The 20,403-nt window shown below is 48.5% G+C and overlaps 1 protein-coding gene across 2 annotated transcripts in view; it reads left to right on the top strand.

The window, feature by feature from the left end:
• The first annotated feature begins 18,242 nt into the window (after positions 1-18,242).
• LOC142576663 (uncharacterized) overlaps positions 18,243-20,403 on the top strand; it is a 172,052-nt gene continuing 169,891 nt past the window's right edge. For both annotated transcript variants that reach the window (XM_075686893.1, XM_075686899.1), the window contains exon 1: positions 18,243-18,818. In XM_075686893.1, the coding sequence (XP_075543008.1) occupies positions 18,257-18,818 (562 nt within the window). In that variant the 5' untranslated portion in view covers positions 18,243-18,256. The remainder of the gene's footprint in view (positions 18,819-20,403) is intronic.

Genomic DNA, 20,403 nt, shown 5'->3' with positions numbered 1-20,403 from the left:
CGCCGGGTAACAAAGTGAGCAAGCGCTGTGGCCACGTTTCCCGAGAGAACCCCTGCTTCTCGCACGTTCGCTCAAAGTTAACCAGGAACAAACCAATGTCCTCTCCAAGCTTAAACGGCCGCATCAGGTCAGTCATTTTGAACAATACGCGTTCTCCTGCACCGTGTGCCTGACTTCCATTACGAGCGCGTTCCATCTCTACCTCAAGACGCTTCATTTCCAAAGCGTGTTGACGGTCACGCTCTTGTTGCTCTCGCTCTTTCTGTTCTTTAAGTTCGCGCTCCTGTTTCTCTTTTTGCTCTTTAAGTTCGCGCTCCTGTTTCTCTTTTTGCTCTTTAAGTTCGCGCTCCTGTTTCTCTTTTTGCTCTTTAAGTTCGCGCTCCTGTCTTTTTGACCTCTCCTCAATAGTCTCAAGGCATTCCGACAGCTCGTCATCCTCAGCCTCTAACTCAAGAATAGCCTTTATCAGTTCCGGTTTTCTTAGTTTGTCTGAGACATCCAGACCCAACTCTCTTGCAAGCTCCAACAATTTCGGTTTGCGCAACGACTTCAAATCCATGGCTGCTCTGAATGCTGCTTTCTCTACTGCTTACTATTGTCTTGCCGCAACTAACCCGGCAGCAACGACAACCACAATTACCAGCTCTGTTTCTAACACTAACAAAAGCCTGGCAAAGCTCAGAAGAAGAAAGTCCCGCACTCACCAAACCTCGCAGGCAGGAATTCCGCGCAGTCGTTCCGCTGCAGGCAACCAGTCGTCACACAGGGCTCGTTGCACTGCTCCCGGATCGTCGTTGAGCTGCTCAGCATACAGTCAACTGCATCTCTTCGCTGCTGGCCTCCGTTGTCGCGATCTCACCGCTGGCAGACAGTTGTTTGAAGTCGTAGGCGATCTCACCGCTGCCAACCAGAGGTTTGGATCTGACTGCTGGTACGATCTGTTGGGAACTCGGCGCTGACGCCCGTGGTTGTACCTGGGTCGCAAGCCCCAAGGGTAGCGTTGGCCTGGCGGCCTGGGGTACAACTGCAAGCATCCGAAGGTCCCGGCAAAGCATGAGTCGACTGGTAACAACGAAACAACTTGTTTATTTTAACATCGCAAAGAGTTGGCGGTCAGGTTTGACCGAAGTAGAGAGACGGGAGAGCACTTCACTCAACAGAAGAAATCGGAGCCCTCCTTTTGGCGTCCGGGGGCAGCTGTTTTTATACTCTCGCAGTTGAGGGCAAGAAGGAACCCCTCAAAAGACGAGCACGTGAATGTACAATGGGCTAATGGTGACGCACACTGTCGTGGCGCTGCGCACGATCTCGTAGCACCCTGTCGTGGCGCGGCGCACGATCTCGTAGCACCCCGTCGTGGCGCTGCGCACGATCTCGTAGCACCCTGTCGTGGCGCTGCCGGTCGGACACAATGACTGTAACGAGAAGATGGTCCCTGCTTTGGCATCGCCTGTTTCGGGCACAATAACTGGAATGAGATCCCTGCTTTGGCATCGCCTGTTTCGGGCACAATGACTGGAATGCGAGGAGGATCCCTAGGCGGTCGCATCGCCGCAGACGCGCCTGGAAACACCTGGCGATGAGTGTTGCGGCGACGACGATCGGGCCAAAATGTCTGCCGCCCCGCCGCAGTCGCGCCGGCAAAACCACGTGTCGCAGGCGAAACGCAACAGCCGCTACTCGATCATGCACGTATGGCGTGCGCACGTGGAACCGTTGTCGCGCTACGCATGACGAAATCGGAGATAAATTCAGCCTCTCGTTTGGCGTTCAGAGACGCGTAGCTCGTAAGTACGTTTGTCCGTTAGAGCAGGAATGGTCCCGTTTGAGAGAACTCACTATGCCATAACTCATACTGTGGCTCATCAGCAACTGTAAGACCTTAGAGTGAGCAATTTGATGCTGAAGTTTCCCACTCGCTTGGCTATGATCCCCATGTGTTCGACGCATAGGGTCAGGAAATGGCCTGAATGAGACTCGAGTAGCAATACAAAGGGATTTCCAACCCCTTTGACCGCGGCCGAACGAGTCGGTCTCCATAGGGAGCACAAGTACACGAGACTGATGAAAGCGCAGGAGCCCCAACCATCTTCGAGTGCAGTAGCCTAGAACGGCGAAGCGCAGCCTCGGGCGCCAACAGTAGTGGGGTGATTTCTTTACTCTAGTGTCGAAACACCTTCTGAATAACAAACGGGCCCACTACGAATAAGGAGCGAGCAGGATTACAAAATCAGACAGTAACACGCCAACTAGCTGTAGCATAGGTTTTGTATGCAAGCTTTCTCATGCGTAAATAAATGTTAACTTGTACATTTGGCTACGTCATTTCTATACCCTAGTGCCCATACACCACCTGCAGCAGACACACGACGTTTCGCGTACGCAACTGCGGCTGCGTCTTTGATACAGCGTATACACTATATTTTTTTTCCACGATTGCATGCTGCGGTTTCCTGGTTGTCTTATGTTTGTGCGAGACTATCTTGCTTTGCTTACCTTGCATCTCAATCTATATTCAAGTCGTCGCATTAGAAAGTTTTAACTTAGGAGACGCAAGCGGCTTGCGTACGCAAGAACTAGGGGTGACGGTACTGCGCATGCGCAGGCCCCTACGTCTGGATCTGCGCATGCGCAGTACCTGCTCCCTTAGTTCTTGCGTACGCTAGCCGCTTGCGTCCACTAAACTAAAACTCTCTATTATCTGCGCGAAGAATTGCCAACGTACTGCGGGGAGCATTAGCAATTTTACTAGGGCAGTGGTCCCATTCCGTTATGCCACCGTTGTAATATACCATGAGCGTCATCGCTATGACAACATATCGTCTTCACCACCATTTCACGTTCGGCCCCACCCTTAACAATTGGTGTGAGAAAAATAAGATTGTCCTACCCTGTCGTAAAATGCATTTAAGCGCGACGTATTCAGCCAAGGCCCAGCGAAGTAAGTATATAGCTAGAAGATGGCCAAATCTTGCAGAACCTCAGCCGTCGATGTCCCCGAAGAACGTCGCGTACCGTTGGTCAAGCATAAGAAAGCCGAGCAAGCTCTGACCTTCGAGCCGTGAGTCCACTATAAACCCTAGGTAGTCCCATCAGATAATGAAGCAAACAGCAAAATTTCTCCACCACCGGTTAATCTGGGCCATGGCACCACTCTGATATTCACTGCGACACCGGCGGGCTTTACAGCTGTGATCTCACCGGTAGTAGCATGCATGCTCGTGGAAGGCTCTCCGGGCGGGGAAAGCCACGTAGCGAGAGAATGATTTTTTTTTCTTCCGGTAAAATGGAGCAGCAGTCAGAAATACGGTGACGCTCTTATCACTATAAAGCAGGATGCGTGGACCCACGACAAACTTATCAGAAATGGTTAAACGCGATGGCTTAGTAAATGTGTTCAAAAAGATTGTCTCTATACTTCCGGGTTTGCGACAAGCGTTCCCCTTTTTTCTTTCTTTAAATTAAGTTTTGGGGTTTTACGTGCCAAAACGACGCTATGGCTATGAGGTGAGTGGGCGACTGCGGAATCACTTTCAACACCTTGAGTTCTTCAACGTGCCCCCATGCACGGGACACGGGCGTTTCCTTTTTGCATTTCTCTCTCTCTCTCTCTCTCTCTCTCTCTCTCTCTCTTCCTTTTGTTTTCTTTTTGCCAAGTAATGTGAGACGATAGAATTGAGCTGTTACCCAAGGAAAACGCCCTAAAGGGGTAATTGTACACGTGAAAAATCGCAAAGAACACACATAAGAAAGAGAACGGCAAATGCTGGGGGAGCCTTTCTTTTCTTTTTTCCTCCGAGGGAAGTGAAAGAAGGGAAAAACAAAGCGCCACAGCTGGGTACTCGCGCCGGAGAGGGTGCGTACAGCCAGTGCGAGAGCACTGAAGTGCCGTCGAACGATTACAGATGAGGCGCATCGGTAGCTCGAGGTCATCCTTGTTATCGCCGCCATGCACGGAGGCGGTGCTGCAGCGTCAATATTTCGCGCATCGCGTTTTTTTTTCCTCTTTTTCAACTTCCAATCCTCGTCTAGCAACGACCCACCTTCAGCGCAGGTCGACGACGCCTTGTATTACGCCGATGTGCAAAGCTTCCCTGTGGTTTCTCGGAACAACCGGGGAAAGTGCGCGCTGGTAAGCAAGACGGAAGCCGCAGTCTCACGGACATCACTGTTTCTTTCTGCCTCTCAGCGTCAGTAGCGTCTCAGTGTGCTTGTAGCGGAGAGGAAAATCAGGCTCAGTGCGGATTTATTTATTTATTTATTTATTTAATTATTTATTTATTTATTTATTTATTTATTTATTCGTTTGTTTCTTTGTTTATTTTGCTCCCTAAGTGCGGTCGCCAATGCATTCTTCGAACGACGCCTCGTTCCAAATGCTTTGCCTTCACAGAAACCTCCGCATTTTGCTATTCCTCCTAGTCCAGCGGTGAATGTAAGTGGGCAGTTCTTATTTGCCCTGGGTCTGGCCATCCGTACTGCTGAAGGTACGCGTTCTCAGTAAACCTTCACTTGTAATGACTGGAATAAATGTGAAGCCGAACGTTGACTAAGGTATATTCAGATGCAACTGAATGAGGCAGGTTGGCACAAGTTTCTGTATTTGTAGCGAAAAAGGCGACGAAGAGGAGCCGATACCGTTATCAAGGACAGATGCCGCTAGAAAACTTCGAATGCGCACCCGTGACATCACGTTCTCCTTGTGGAGCGCTGGAAGCTTTCGAAACAACCGGCTGCACAACCTAGACTCCTCTCTACGCCTTTGCATTCCAGCTGGACTCTGCCGTCGCGAAGCTACCTGGCTTTGTCGAATATGGCTAAGCGTGGCCTTCACTAAGTCCTTTGCATTCCGAATCGGATGGGCTGACGACGCCTCGTGTGATGACTGTGGTAGCGAGGAGACTCTCCAACACCTTCTCTGTGACTGCCCTCGCTACAATTCACAGAGACGATCGCTCGAAATCGCGATAGCGCGATTCGACCAAAGACCTCTAACAGAGGAACTTATTTTAGAGTGCCGACATCACAAGGCCATCGCAGCGGAGGGCGAAGAGGGCACTGTTGCACTTTTTAAGGACAACAGAATTGGACAAGCGGCTGTAGCCTGAACTGCTGTTTATAGTGCTTCCTGTGCTACTGCGCTGTGTGGTGACGGTATGCGATGGCAGTATTTGAGTGTGATTATATGTCTATTCTTCCTTCTTTCTTTATCTCTACTTTGATATCACTTTACCTCCACCTCCCCTCTCTCCCCAGCGTAGGGTAGCAAACCAGATCTACCCATCTGGTTAACCTCCCTCCCTTTCGCCTTTCTTCTGTCTTTCTCTCTCTGTAGCGTTAAAACAGAGAAACCACTACTATAACCGAAATTCCCTTTCCTTTGTGAAATTCTTCACGACTTCCTCCATACCCCACTGCTGTTGTCCCCTGACTATCATCTACCAACATTTACCTTTGCAGTTGCACGTCGAAACAGCCGTGTTTATCTTTTTACCCCCCCCTTTTTTTTAAAAAAAAAGGCCGCCTCGGAAGCACAACACAAATTGGGTAATTATCATGAGCAGCTGTTTGTGTGTTTCATTAGGTTCCCGGTCGTTTCTCATGCGCAGTCAATCTCTCACTCACACAGCACAGGTTTCGAGGACTTGCCTGACGAGAAGAAGACAGATAATTACAGTTAAATAAAATCACCATTGCATACTTCAGGTAACACGGCATTTCTTGTCACGTTCATGCACCCGACCTGTTTATTTCGGCAGCCACCGAAAAAGCAGAACGTTGTTAAAATTGCACTGGCTTGCCGAGTCCACTACCTCCCTCCAAGTCAAAAGCCTTAACCATTGCATCATTCACCCGAACGGTGATCACATTGCGAAACAAAAAGAAAGAAAGAAATAAAGAAAAGAAAAGAAAGAAGGCCGACATAGTTACGCGAGAAGGTGCCCAGTATACTTGTCTATTCTTCGCCGATCGAGCCAGCCGTATAACCCTTGACGCAATAATTTATTCGGCGTGTCTCTTTTTCTGCTAGTCTAGCGCTGACGGCATTTGCGTGAGCTGAATTAGTAATGAACTTTCTCCGCCTGTGCCAATTGTCACGCGTATGTTTGACACACTGTTGTCGAACCACGCCATTTCTCTCTTTTCGTACGATTGTTCTCCCCGCCTGCTCCTCTTTTTCTTTCGGCGCCAGAAGTCCGAGACGCTCTTTCGTCGCGGCGTTTTCGAGCTGCCGTTCTTATTATTCTCCTGCGTTCGCGGCAACCAGCTGTGCAAGAGAAGCCGTTTGAGATTAACTTCGATGTTTCTATGGGCTCCCTTTATCATATTTCTTTTTCTCTCTTCCTGGAGGAACGTGTCCTTGGTTAGTGGTTTCTCCCGGCATGTCCTTTAACAAGTCCAGGCTATCGCACTTGCCAGCGAACAGCTTTAAGTGGCGTCTTGTCGCGTATCGGCATTGCAGTCTAGCAAGAGAAATTGAAAAGAGGCCTGTATGTTTCTGTTGTTTGGGGCGCTAGCGTATAATGTCGTACTTTACCTTATTATTCGTTTTCTCCTCGACCATGGTCCTAACTGCAAGAGAGGCGTGACCACTGACCAATACTCGGGGTTACTGCACCGAACAACTTCGTTAAAAGAGCCACCATTAAACACAAAAAGAAAGAAAGAAAGAAAGAAAGAAAGAAAGAAAGAAAGAAAGAAAGAAAGAAAGAAAGAAAGAAAGAAAGAAAGGTGGGCCCAAGTTCTTCTGAATCCCTCCTCGCTATACGTCCGTTAGCTTGCGAACTGGAGGAGCACACCTCGCGAAACAAGCGAGCATGGTGGATTCACGAATGAACTCACAAGACGCTACCGATTAGTAATAGGCACAGCTGGCCAACCGAGATAGCGAATGTGAAGGCGGCACCGACTAACGCCAAGCGCCGCCAGTGGTATAGACAGGGATTGGTGGGAGTGGGCATGGGGTTCAACATTAAAGAGCACCTCCTACTGCGTCCCCCTTCCATCCGCATCCTACAACACCCGAATTTCGTTCATCCGATTCGGCGAATATTTCAGTCACTGAGTTTGAACAATGTGCCGTTTGGACAATAACTATCATCTCTCACCGTCTCTTTATTTATTTGTTTTTAATTTATTATAAATGTTAAAGAATGCGAACGTAAGCCTCCTTAGGGCCGGCTATCCCAGAATCCCCCAAAAACAACTGCAGACAAAAACGATGGAGAAAAAAATGTGCTCCTCCAGCACACATGCTGGAGTCTTTTGAAGCGAAGCTTCAGTGAAGCGGTTAATTAAAACCCTGCACAAGTAGCAACGGTGCGTACAGTTGTGCTTGCTTTCATCCAACGCAGCGTGCACGCAGCCGCATGCAATGTTTACGTTCATCCACAAACGAAGCCCATAACTTTATTTTCACAACAAGTTTATCTTTATGCATTACACCAGCCATGCCGAAAAGAAAACACGCGGTATGAGACGTCTATGCACCGATGTCACAAGGAGGAAGGCGATGCCTGACGCTTGCTGAGTGAAAAATGGTGACGATAGCACAGATGTGTGCACAGATGGGTGCGACACTTATCTAGCTACGTTTTAGGATCCTGTACTTCTTGTGTCAATGCGGCACGCACCCATTCTGGAGAATTGGCTAAGTGCGGGCACACACCCAGGGGCGCATACCATTTCGATAAATCAATGAAAATCAAGTAAATAAATGAATCCAGTTCGTCATTCTATTAACAGGTCGGTGTGATTCAGGGATATCTGTGTGCTGACGTTGTTTCTTCAGGTATTATGTAGGAATTTCTTTTTACTTATTTTTTGCTACGCAGAACAGAGGTGGGCTACCAGTTTGTCGGTCAACGCACAAGGGTTATGTAAGGCCTTTCGCTCGTATTAGCATTCGACGCACACATAACTTTGGTAGATATACTCACAAACATATTTGCCAAGAAACTGACAGACCCAGCAGACAGCAGCCATTGAAAGCTCGGTAAATTAGGCAAAGAGAGCTTCGCTTCAAATAACAATAACGACAAAATATCTCCATACGCGCGAGACACAGAGAGACAAGTCGCAAGCACACAAACAATGTCCCTGTACGGGCCACTAGCACCAGCAGCATAGTCCCGTACCTGGGCCAGTCATTCACCACGCAGTAAGCGAGGAGGGCACACAAGTACTCTCATATATACGTTCACCAGCACTCATATCTGCACATGAGCCTGACCGTGAAGGACAACACGGCTGCTGTCTCAATATTTTTAAGTAAGAAAAAGAAGCTGCGACATCAATTCATTGGAAAGAAAACACATATAGTGCAGAGCAGACAAATTAGGTAATGTCACTCATAGGCAGTCGATCAGATTCGTGGGCACTCAAGAATCGCGAAGCCCGCTGACAGCGCGCCTCTGCTTATCTGGGCAGTCCCAGCAGTTTGTGCAATGTGACACGACGTCTGTCGAGGAGGTTCAAACGGTTACGTAGGAAGACGCACTGCTGCTTATACTGAGGACGTTCTATAATGATATGATCCCCTGAAGCGTCGAGGTTGTCATAGAAAGTACAATCTAGAGACCTCCTTTTGATGCGACGCAAGAAATGAGGCGTGTATAGGGTACGGCTGAACCTCTCCCTCTGGAAAAGCTATCCTTTGTTGTAATTGTTGTTGTTGTTATTGTTATTGTTGTTGTCGTCGTCTTGGCGGCATCACAAGAAGCTGTTGACGCGCGAACGTGCACGTAGCTACTCACTCTAATGTTAATCAAGAAGTGTCAAAAAGACACAAGGAAGCTTCATTACGACTTTGTATTGCAACGTGTTCTTTGCTTCGGTCGGTTTCGGCGTGTTGTCAGCGTTATCAGTTGTTCGTCTCCACAGAAGACCCACTAGCGGTATCAATCTGCTATTTCACGTGCGTTTAAGCTACTGCCATGAGCTTGTCGGATGTAATAGAAGCTTGCAGCCCATTCTTGAACAGTCGCGAGGGCCGCCAATTGACAAGATCATGAGACACGATCCATTTCGTTTTGTATTTTTTTTTTATTCTTATCACCGTTTGTCATTGTCCCGAACGCCGTCGTGCCGTAGTTATCGCCAGGATCGCCCGAATAGGAAGAATTGAAAAATGAAGTGAATCATCACGCATCTCCCCTGCGTCACGTTCTCCTGCAATACGGCGCTCGAAGGAACGACGCGAAGACACCGTCCAAGCTCGTGTACGGCCAACAACAGGGCCCGTATTCAGAAAAATGTTCTTAGACTAATATAGCTAGTAGGAGCTGGTGTCAACCAATCATGATGTCGGCCATATGACAAATAAATTTATTTGCTTTCTTGTATATATATATATATATAAGAATGGAAGGGGCTTGAAAAAAAGTGAAATCCAGTTCTCTTGACGAGTGGTCGAGTCCCTATTGCCGAAGGTGACCATCCAATGGCAAACATCTCTTACGAATGAAAAGTTTGGTTAATTCGGCCTCTGGTCATCATGCCCTGCGCTATGCTGACATGCTGTAGAACCTCAGCGACTATCATGTGAACTCGGGTGTCTCCTTGCAGCACACCGAAGAAGCTCTTCAGGTTGCAAGACTAAGGATCATCATCATCATCATCATCACCATCATCATCATCAGCCTGGCTACGCCCACTGCAGGGCAAAGGCCTCTCCCATACTTCTCCAACTATCCCGGTCGTGTGCCAATTGTGGCCATGTTGTCCCTGCAAACGTCTTAATCTCATCCGCCCACCTAACTTTCTGCCGTCCCCTGCTACGCTTCCCTTCCCTTGGAATCCAGTCCGTAACCCTTAATGACCATCGGTTATCTTCCCTCCTCATTGCATGTCCTGCCCATGCTCATTTCTTTTTCTTGATTCCAACTAAGATGTCATTACCTCGCGTTTGTTCCCTCACCCAATCTGCTCTCTTCTTATCCCTTAACGTTACACCCATCATTCTTCTTTCTATAGCTCGTTGCGTCGTCCTCAGTTTAAGTAGAACCCTTTTCCCTCCTGATTGCATGTCCTGCCCATGCTCATTTCTTTTTCTTGATTCCAACTAAGATGTCATTACCTCGCGTTTGTTCCCTCACCCAATCTGCTCTCTTCTTATCCCTTAACGTTACACCCATCATTCTTCTTTCTATAGCTCGTTGCGTCGTCCTCAGTTTAAGTAGAACCCTTTTCCCTCCTGATTGCATGTCCTGCCCATGCTCATTTCTTTTTCTTGATTCCAACTAAGATGTCATTACCTCGCGTTTGTTCCCTCACCCAATCTGCTCTCTTCTTATCCCTTAACGTTACACCCATCATTCTTCTTTCTATAGCTCGTTGCGTCGTCCTCAGTTTAAGTAGAACCCTTTTCGTAAGCCTCCAGGTTTCTGCTCCGTAGGTTAGTATTGGTAAGACTCAGCAGTTATACACTTTTCTCTTGAGGGATAATAGCAACCTGCTGTTCATGATCTGAGAATGCCTGCCAAAGGCACTCCAGCCCATTCTTATTCTTCGGATTATTTCAGTCTCATGATCCGGATCCACGGACACTACCTGCCCTAAGTAGATGTATTTCCTTACCACTTTCAGTGCCTAGCTACCTATCGTAAAGTGCTGTTCTCTTCCGAGACTGTTAAACATTACTTTAGTTTTCTGCAGATTAATTTTTAGACCCACCCTTCTGCTTTGCCTCTCCAGGTCAGTGAGCATGCATTGCAATTGGTCCCCTGAGTTACTAAGCAAGGCAATATCATCAGCGAATCGCAAGTTACTAAGATATTCTCCATTAACTCTTATCTCCAATTCTTCCCAATCCAGGTCTCTGAATACCTCCTGTAAACACGCTCTGAACAACATTGGAGAGATCGTGTCTCCCTACCTGACGCCTTTCTTTATTGAGATTTTGTTGCTTTCTTTATGGAGGACTATGGTGGCTGTGGAGCCGCTATAGATCTCTTTCAGTATTTTTACATGCGGCTCGTCTACACCCTGATTCCGTAGTGCCTGCATGACTGCTGAGCTTTCGACTGAATCAAACGCTTTCTAGTAATCAATGAAAGCTATATATAAGGGTCGGTTATATTCCGCACATTTCTCTATCACCTGATTGATAGTGTGAATATGGTCTATTGTTTAGTAACCTTTACGGAATTCTGCCTGGTCCTTTAGTTGAGAGAAGTTTAAGGTGTTCCTGAGCCTATTTGTGATTACCTTAGTAAATACTTTGTAGGCAACGGACAGTAAGCTGATCGGTCTATAATTTTTCAAGTCTTCGGTGTCTCCTTTCATATGGATTAAGATTATGTTGGCGTTCTTCCAAAATTCTTTTACGCTCGAGGTCATGAGGCGTTGCGTATACAGGGCGGTCAGTTTTTATAGAACAATCTGCCCACCATCCTTCAACAAATCTGCTGTTATCTGCTCCTCCCCAGCTGCCTTGCCCCTTTGCATAGCTCTCAAGGCTTTATTTACTTCTTCCAGCGTTACTTGTGGGATGTCAAATTCCTCTAGACTATTCTCTCTTCCATTATCGTCGTGGGTGCCACTGGTACTGTATAAATCTCTATAGAACTCCTCAGGCACTTGAACTATCTCATCCATATTATTAAAGGTATTGCCGGCTTTGTCTATTAACGCATACATCTGATTCTTTCCTATTCCTAGTTTCTTCTAAGACTGAGACTACGAATCAGGGGTCAGCAAAGTTTCGATGCCCGACGCTGCAACATACACTGCCGGAACCATGCACTGCCTGCATTCGCAAATAATTACTTACGCTAGAATCGCTCGTAAGAGCAGTTACCATGCAGTCAATCGTGATGTTGGACATGTTTGGCCCCAATTCCTAAATTCACAAAGCTTTTCGTTCGTCTTAGCTCTTTGCCACTGGCCGGCCACCACCGCTAACCATGCGTACGCCCAGCATTAAGGAATCAATTCACGAAGAATTTTCGATTGTAAGACCTGTTTGCCTTTGGTCAACCGCCTTCGCTTACAACATGTCCAGCACCACGATTAGCTGACGCCTGCTCCCATGAACAGTTCTCACGCAAGAACTTTATTGTGAATGCGTGCCCAGAATTGGCTTGCGTATGCTCCAACCAATTCTGTCAAGAGCTTTTCGTGAATAAGAACCTACGACCGGTGTAGTGAAATCATCGCTTTCGCGTAATTGTATTCCTTTCTTATCACCCACCGCACGCGATCGGCCGATCTTGGTGACAACGTCGGAACGCGGTTCTGACCACTGGTTAAGCGCGAGAACGAGTGGAACTATATTTACCACACTATTCCGGCGCAGGGGCCGTATTTTATAGCAATTTATTTTTAGATTCTTTTCGTCGCGCGTCATTGGTTCTGACAAAGGTGCACTGCCGTTAGCATGCGAAGGCGAGCCGAGAAGGCTGGTAGGGCTGGTGGCTTGACGTAAGCAATGAGCGCTGTGTTTCCGCGCAACCAAGGCTGGACGCGATATGATCGGCTGACTGCTGGAGGCGAGGCACGCATGATGCGGTGAACGGAGCGCCCACTCCGAACGTTCGCTTTGGGCACGCGCACTCCCCGCTGCCGTCGCTCCTCCTCACGCCAGCTTTGTGACCGCGAGTGCTCGTGGTGATCGAATAAGCTCTGTTCACGTGCGTCTCTGGGCACGTGACATAAGACGTGTTTAGTTAGCAAGCGAATCTTGACTGCACTTAAGAATTAAGTTATGGAATTTTTAGGCGCCATAACTAGGCTCTGGTTATGAGGCCCGCCGGATAGCGGGGGACTCCGGAAATTTGGGCAACCTGCGGTTCTTTAACGTGCACCAAAATCTAAGTACCACGGGTGTTTTCGCATTACGCCCCCATCGAAACGCGGCCGCCGTGGCCGGGATTCAAACCCACGACTTGTCTGCACTTTATGGTGTGTACAAATCTACGAGCTTTACTTCGTGCAATATTCTACAATACTTTGCTATCGCGGTCAGTGCTCCGTCGTTCGGGCGAAACAGCCACTTTTTGTTGGTAAGAATTGTACGCTATTAGCCGGTGACCTGAGCTAATGTATACGTACTGACTGAATACCTGTGTTGGAATGAGGATGGAGCTCGACAACCTAGAAAGAAGAGTCACACTCGGTCAACGCTGGGTGTAACACGCGCGAAAGTCCACAGCGACAGCAGCTTGCGTCATTGGAGAGAGAGAGAGCTGTGAGTTTGAGACACGATCCAACCGACGTAGGCATTTAATATAAGGTGTCAGGCGTGCTGGTATTTGCCATCATCATTGATCGGTGCCTGTTCTTAAGAAGCATTCCAGCAAAACAACTGCACTGTGAACTTCCAGGCCCGGGACGAGTATTCACAAAATTTCCTTTTACATGTGTCATGGGTGTAGCCAGGGGGAGGAAGGGGGGGAGGATTGCAATGTCCGAACGCCCTCTGAAATTATTGACGCGCGCGCGCACACACACACACACACACACACACACACACACACACACACACACACACACACACACACACACACACACACACACACACACACACACACACACACGCACACACACACACACACACACACGCACGCACACACATACACACACGCACACACACACACACGCACACACGCACACACACACACACACGCACGCGCGCGCGCGGTCCCACGAAAGAAAACAAATAGCAGGGGTCAGCTACAGAGAACAACGCAGATCCTACACCATGTGGGAATCGACGTAAATAACGCCTTGGGTGTCACTGATTGACGCTTATATCTATAAAGTAGATAACAAATGGGTATGCAATGTTTGAGTGTTGCAGCGCGACTGCAACGCTCAATAATCTCTGGCAAGATTACTGAGCGCCAAAGTTATGTGGAAAAGCAAGCTCGCGGGATCTGCGCGACAACCATGATGACCCAGGCTTAAGATGTTATTACAATAAAGTAATTCCTGTTGGGCTAGTTGGTAGCTGTTCATTATAAAATATGAAGACGCCAAATAAACGGACACACACAAGAGAAGAGAATGGGACAGCGCGCCACTCGCGACAGTTGCTAGTGGCTCCCTATACCGTTCTCTTCTCTTGTGTGTGTCCGTTTATTTGGCGTCTTTATATATTATAATTAAGTTGTTATTTCAGGAATTAACAATAGTTATATGCTTGTCGCTCCTCAGGTAACTGGGCTTGTGGATTCTCGAAGTTAACAGCCGTGTTATGGAAATAGGAAATAGTCCTGGAGCAAGTTTTATTACGTTTCACCACGCAATGTGTTTATCTAGATGAGAGATGGCCCTTTGGGCAGGACTGCTCACGCGGAATTATGTTGACACACCGCGCCACCAACATCGACGAAGGTGACTATGGTTAGAGAAACAGCGTTGGTGACGCTACGAATGGCGTGCATTCGTAATAAATATTGTCTTCCCAGAAGTGAAGCGGCGTCCGAGCGCGTAGCGTCGTTATTTAGTCCGTGAGGGCGTGTTTATGCATTACGTATTTTTTGATGCGCAACTCATATTGTCAATTCAAACCAGCACACAAAAATCTTAATCTGCTCAGAAATTTGATAGATATGGGGGCCCCTTAAACTGGACGCTTTTCACACAGACCTGGGAGTCCGCGACTATAGTTAGGATTAAGACCGGGAATATACGATGATATGCGTGCCTTCACAGGGTCAGAATTTTCTGCGTTTCTTTAACAAGACAAGCATATGGTATCTTTCTGAAGAAAAAAGTGTGTGCAAGTTTGATTCTACGAATACTCAACAGCAATTGCAAGGCTATTTGTAGGAGCTCATTTATAACGCTCTATGGCTGCGTAAACGCAGGCTGCAGTGAAAAGTTGAAAGAATGCTTTCCAGGTACCATACTTGCATTGATTTGCTTTCTTATATTATGATGTCGAAAACTTCGTTTCTCACAATATTTATGTATGATTTTTTTTAATAATGATGAAGAGTGTCGTTTTTTAGCAGTTGATCATATACAGACTCCTTTGCACTGCTTGCGAGGGACGTAGAGAAAATACCTGCGGATCACGTACCAGCAAGACGCGACACTCCCTAAAAAAAAACATTTCTGGCCATGCCACTGACGAGAGAGTCTCTTAATTCATCGGTTGGCATTCCGGCGTCCGCCACTCAATGTGCCGATCGGCGTGGTATATATATATATATATATATATATATATATATATATATATATATATATATATATATATAACGATACGATCGCCGTGGTGATGGCCAATCGCAAACAGAGAGAGAGGGAGAGACAAGGATACAGAGAAAGACAGGGGGGTTAACCAGATGTAGTTCCGGTTGGCTACTCTGCACGGGGAGAAGGGTTAAGGGGGATAAAACTTATGAAAAGGAAGGCCTGTGAATGCTGCGCTCTCGGTCTACATCCAGAAAGCCGGCCGTAAGTAAAGGCGGGTGCAAATAAAGAAGCATATTAAGTTATCAGCGCCAACAGCAAGCCAATAGCAAGCAGCTGTTGTTGCTTAGCCCCAATGTATTAGTGTGACGTCACAGATTGCAAGATATTTCCTCGTATTTTTGGCCGTTCTAGCAGAGGATAAGTTGCTGTGCCATTTCTTTCGTTTCTTTGGAATGCAAAGTTGGCCTTCCTTACCTATAAGCAACTGCCTAGGCCCGGGCAAACGTAAATATTTATGACGTCATAGGGAGGCTGGTGCGGGAACTTTATGCCGCCGTCGTTACGCACTTTTCTGGCTCACCAAGAATCTCATCACGGTAAATAACGGCCGCTTTGCCATTGCAGCAGCGCAATTTAATAATTTAGCTTAACCTAAAAGCCCGCTTTAGCTCGGAGCCAGTTCAGATTTCGCTACCCAATACACATGTGAAACACAGGAGTGCCCTCATAACCTCTGGACCGATTTCAATCAAATTTGTTGCTTTTTGAGAGAGAAATTTAAAGTCTAGCAACATCATCAAGCATAAGTTTAAGTGCTCATTTTTCTTACAAAAATTGCTGAGAGTCTTTTTTTTTTATTGTAAAAAGTTCGAGGTCGATGTTTGCAAATTCGTAGCTATGCACCAAAAACCGATATCGTTGCTCTGTAAACTGAATCTCTTAGAGCATCACAAGGGTACAAATTTTGCTAACGAGTTTACAGCTTGCGTGCAACTGTTACAGTGTTTACGAGGCTTTTGCAAATGTCCTACTCTCAAATTCCTGGTATATTTCAGAGCCGTCGTATAATACGTCCATTTCGTCCTCTATATGTATGCTTATAGGAGCAGCTTACAGAACTTGTGCAGGTTACAAAACTTGATACGGTTTTTCTTTTTTTGCATGTTTCAGGATTTTTTAAATGAAGATTTATGTCCTATATAAAAAATTGCTGCCTACAGTCCGTAGACCTTAGGCTTTTCTATTAAATGAAACAAAATGTTGTCAACGTTGGTGCAGATGAAGCCAAGAATGGCGATTTATTCGTTCCCATTGATTAAGATAGGAACTCTTGAGCTAGAACTCCTTTAAATCGCGTTGTACGCTTACCGTGCAGTATTTAACTGCCTTGTCGCGGTTGGCAAAAAACTTTGATATAATCGGAGAGAATACGAGAGAAATAAACAAACTGCAACTGAACAGCTCAGTCCTATAACTTGCAGGTATCGACACTTCAGATGACGGTGATAGAAGTGATATTAAAGGAACACTAAAGAGAAGCACTAAATAAATTTATATTAAGAGAGTATTCCTGAACAACCCTGGTTGCGCTAATTTCGCAGTAATAGTTTGATTATAATAAGAGAAAACGAATGTCAATGTGCAATTTATTGAATTTCGCCACGAAACCTCGGTGCCGGCACGTCAGTGTGACGTGACGGATTTCAAAGTATTTATTTATTTATTTATTTATTTATTTATTTATTTATTTATTTTCGTATTTGGGCCGTCCTGGGCTCAGCTAAAGTTCTTGAAACTCGCTGAAAATTTCAATAAAAATAAAAGCGACGAAAAAGGAATTGGCTTACCATCTTATCACTGCGTTGCGATTGTATTTATTATTACTATTTTTCTTCCTTTTCTGTAGCGACATTAGAGGGCTTACACTGCGTGGATGTCTCATTGCCTGGCTTGGAGTGTTATCTGATTTCATCGGATTGTCATTGTGCCATTGTCGTCTAGTGTGCGTGCGTAATGCCTTGCAGCTTATGAAAACTAATGCGTGGTGACAACACAACCAATGGTTGAAGTAGGAATACTCGTGCATACCTCATATCTCCAAGCAGGTCACATACGCAAATCGATTACCTGGGCGCCATACTATTCTTCTGTCACGTGCCCAGAAAACACCGCTCATGGGAGGAATGCTCCATAGCCGCATACGTACGCGTCAGTATGATCATCTGGCAAGCGTAAGGCGGTACGTGAGTCACGTCGGCGCCAACACGTCCGTTATGCTTCCATTGGGTCAGGATCTTTCTCTGTCCGTTGCAACTTCTTTCCGTTCGCGTGCCGGTTCAAAGTGTGCGTCGTATCGGCCGCGCGTCGCTGTCATTGTGAAGCGCAAGTTCCGGTCCCAGGTGCAGGCGAGGGCGGAAATGAGGACACAGTCAGCAGCCGGCAATCCTTCCGGCTCGAGTCGAAGTGTGAGCGCCTTCATTTAATTTTTTTTTTCGACTTGCTATATGCGTAACGGATCTTTTTAGTCGCTGCCAAAAGATGACGCTATGACTGAGCGTGTGCGCGCCTTACTTTACTTCGCTTCGGTCCATCCAGCGGTCTACCCTTTTACAGCTGTGAGAGATGCTTCTTTAGAATCAGTGGAGCGCGACAACTATCGGCGCGTAGCGCAGGGTATTAGTTTGGCATAACTTGACGCTCTGGCAAGTAGCTAAAGCAGACATTCGTCGCACATTCCGAAAAGCGTTTTGCTACTTGTGGATCTGCGGCCACATCCCGGCCACGTTTCGGCAGTCCCGCTTCGCTCGCTGCCAAGGGTGGTCCGCGAATGAAAGCTGCCGGCAGAGCGACGGTCCGAAGAGGTGGCCGCGCGAGCGGCGGCGGCGCCAACATGTGGGCCGCGGAGCACGTGCTCGGCGGGGGGGATCGGCCCAAGTCCGGGATGCGGAGGAGCGCGCCCGGAGAGATGCTGCTGCTGGCGGCAGCGGTAGCAGCGGGGAAAGCGGCCGCCGCCGCCGCCGCCGCGGCGCTGCGGTCGGCTTGCGGCCCGGCGTCGCCGTCGCCGCCGCATGCCCCGTCCAGTCGGCTTCGCAATGCCGCCCAGGCTGCTAGCATGACCCGGCCTCTGCCGCTGCTGCTGCCCGTGGTGCTCGTGGCAGCGGCCGCCTCGGGCGCGCGCTGCCCGCAGGACCAGGACCGCTGGGACGCGAGCAACAAGGCGCTCACCGCGTCGCTCGTCTTCCAGGGCCGGCTGCTGTCCAAGTCGGTGGACGCGGCGGGAAACCTCCTGGCACGCTTCCGCGTCCAGAAGGTGCTCAAGCCCATGCCGACGGCGACGTTGCGCCGGCGCCAAGAGGTCGTCGTCGCCCTGGTCAAGAGCCGGCCGCCGCCCACGCAGCAACACCTCAACCGCTCCGCGTCGCCGCGCACGCCGCGTCGCGACGCGCTCAACAACGAGGCCCTGGCGCCCCGCCGGCGGACCTTGTGCCCCGTGTCCGTGCCGCAGGGATTCGTGTTCAACGCACGTTACCTCGTCTACGCCAACCCCATCGCCGGCCGCGCGGCACGACGGCTGCTGCTGCCGGCGGCGGCAAACTTCTCGGCGGCCGCCACGCCTGACCACTACACGCGCCGCGCCGGACGCGCCGTCAAGAAGGTCGTCTGCAACGGATGCGGTGAGTGCGATGTCCCTCTTTGCCCGCTCGGATCACCAGCGGCCGTCCGGCGCTATGTTTTTTCGGTTGCCTCTCTGCGTAAAGCTGTGTTCGCTCTTCACTGCAGTGCCCTTGCGCTCTCCTTTAGACGCAAATATCGTTTTATTTATTTTTCTCTACCTTAGCAGTTCCACGCGAGCTGCATGAATACTTTACGCAAGGTCGACGGAAGCGTTTCCCGTCTACTGTGACAGTCCGTGCAACCCCACGTGCTGGAGCTGTTGTCGGTTTCGCGTTACGTGGCTGCTCCGAATGAAGACCTCCGAAGGAACGAGCATCCTCATTTCACGCAGCGCATGGTTGTCCCCGTGCCTTCGTGTTTCCGCGTCCCTCTTCTTGTTTATTTTTCTTTCTCTTTTTTTTTTTTCTCCTGCCGGCATCGTGACACGCGATCCGTGAAAGCTTTCCGGTGCTGCCTATGCACGACGTGCGCTTGTGCGTGCGTGTGCACCGAGTGCGCCCGACTCTCAGCAACACGTGCACCTCGCTGCTGGCCGGTCGCGGTCAGGTTGCTGGTTTTCCTCTCTCTGGAGCCTTCGCTCCTTCCTCGTTGTTTCCTACAGGCGCTGATCCGTGTCCTCTCTATACGACATGCTCAAGTCGCCCGTTAGAAAGAAGCGCCCGTACAGTACAGCGCCAACTTCTCTGGCGCTAGCCTAAGTTAGACCTTCTAACTTAGGCTAGCGCCTGTCGCGAGTTCTTTCTCTATGCTCTCGCCCTCTTTTTTTTTTTTCTGCTTTGTTGTCTTTGCGCTGGCAATGTATTGAGTCTCTGCTCTCCCCTCTCCCATGTTGCCTGCTTTTCTCGGTTGGAGATTGTTCTTCGTTCTTTGCATTTATTTATTCATTTCAGAGGGAGGGAAGTGCTGCATGAAATTCTGCGTACGGTAGGTTGTTTCCCACGCTCTGCATGCATGTGCACAAAAACTTGCGGTCGCGTTTGGTGCCCTTGGTGTTTCTTTGTTTTCTTCCCCAAAACGCGGAGTTAGCGTGCTCTTAAGCATATGATCACTTGCGGCGCTAGTTAATAGCGCCTCTTGCCCCCAAACATGCACCATCGATAAGAGCTAACTTTTGCGAAAACGGTGACCGCATTGGAGCTTCTTATTTCTTGTATAATTATTACTTTGAAACGCTTGCTATACAACCGTGTTTTCTTTTTCACGGAGTGTCCCGCGCGTACCAAAAGGGGGGTGTGACGGTGCTGGGGTTCGAATGACAGACGCAGTAGCCCTCGGCGCGAAGGGCAACGCTGCTGCAAAGAGCCCCGTTAATAATGCCAAACCGCGCGACGACGGCCGCATCATTTCCTTAAAAGGCCGCCGAACGCTGTCGTCGCCGCCAGCTCTCAGTCCGAAATGTGTTTCCGACCGCCGTATACTCGCGCCCGCCACTGTATGACCACGGGCTCCTCCTCCCCGCCGACCTTCGCAATTTGTCAGCCCTGAATTTCGACGAGGAGCTAACGGCTTCTTCGCCCCAAAGATCTTGCAGCGCCGCGGACAGCGCGCATTAAGTCGCTTTCGAGGAGCGATAACAGCGGGTCC

Source organism: Dermacentor variabilis, chromosome 1 (genome assembly GCF_050947875.1).
Source record: "Dermacentor variabilis isolate Ectoservices chromosome 1, ASM5094787v1, whole genome shotgun sequence".
In the NCBI taxonomy this organism is placed as follows: Eukaryota; Metazoa; Arthropoda; class Arachnida; order Ixodida; family Ixodidae; genus Dermacentor; species Dermacentor variabilis.
Note: the sequence above shows the minus strand (reverse complement) of the source record. Positions and strands in the feature narration are given on the sequence as shown.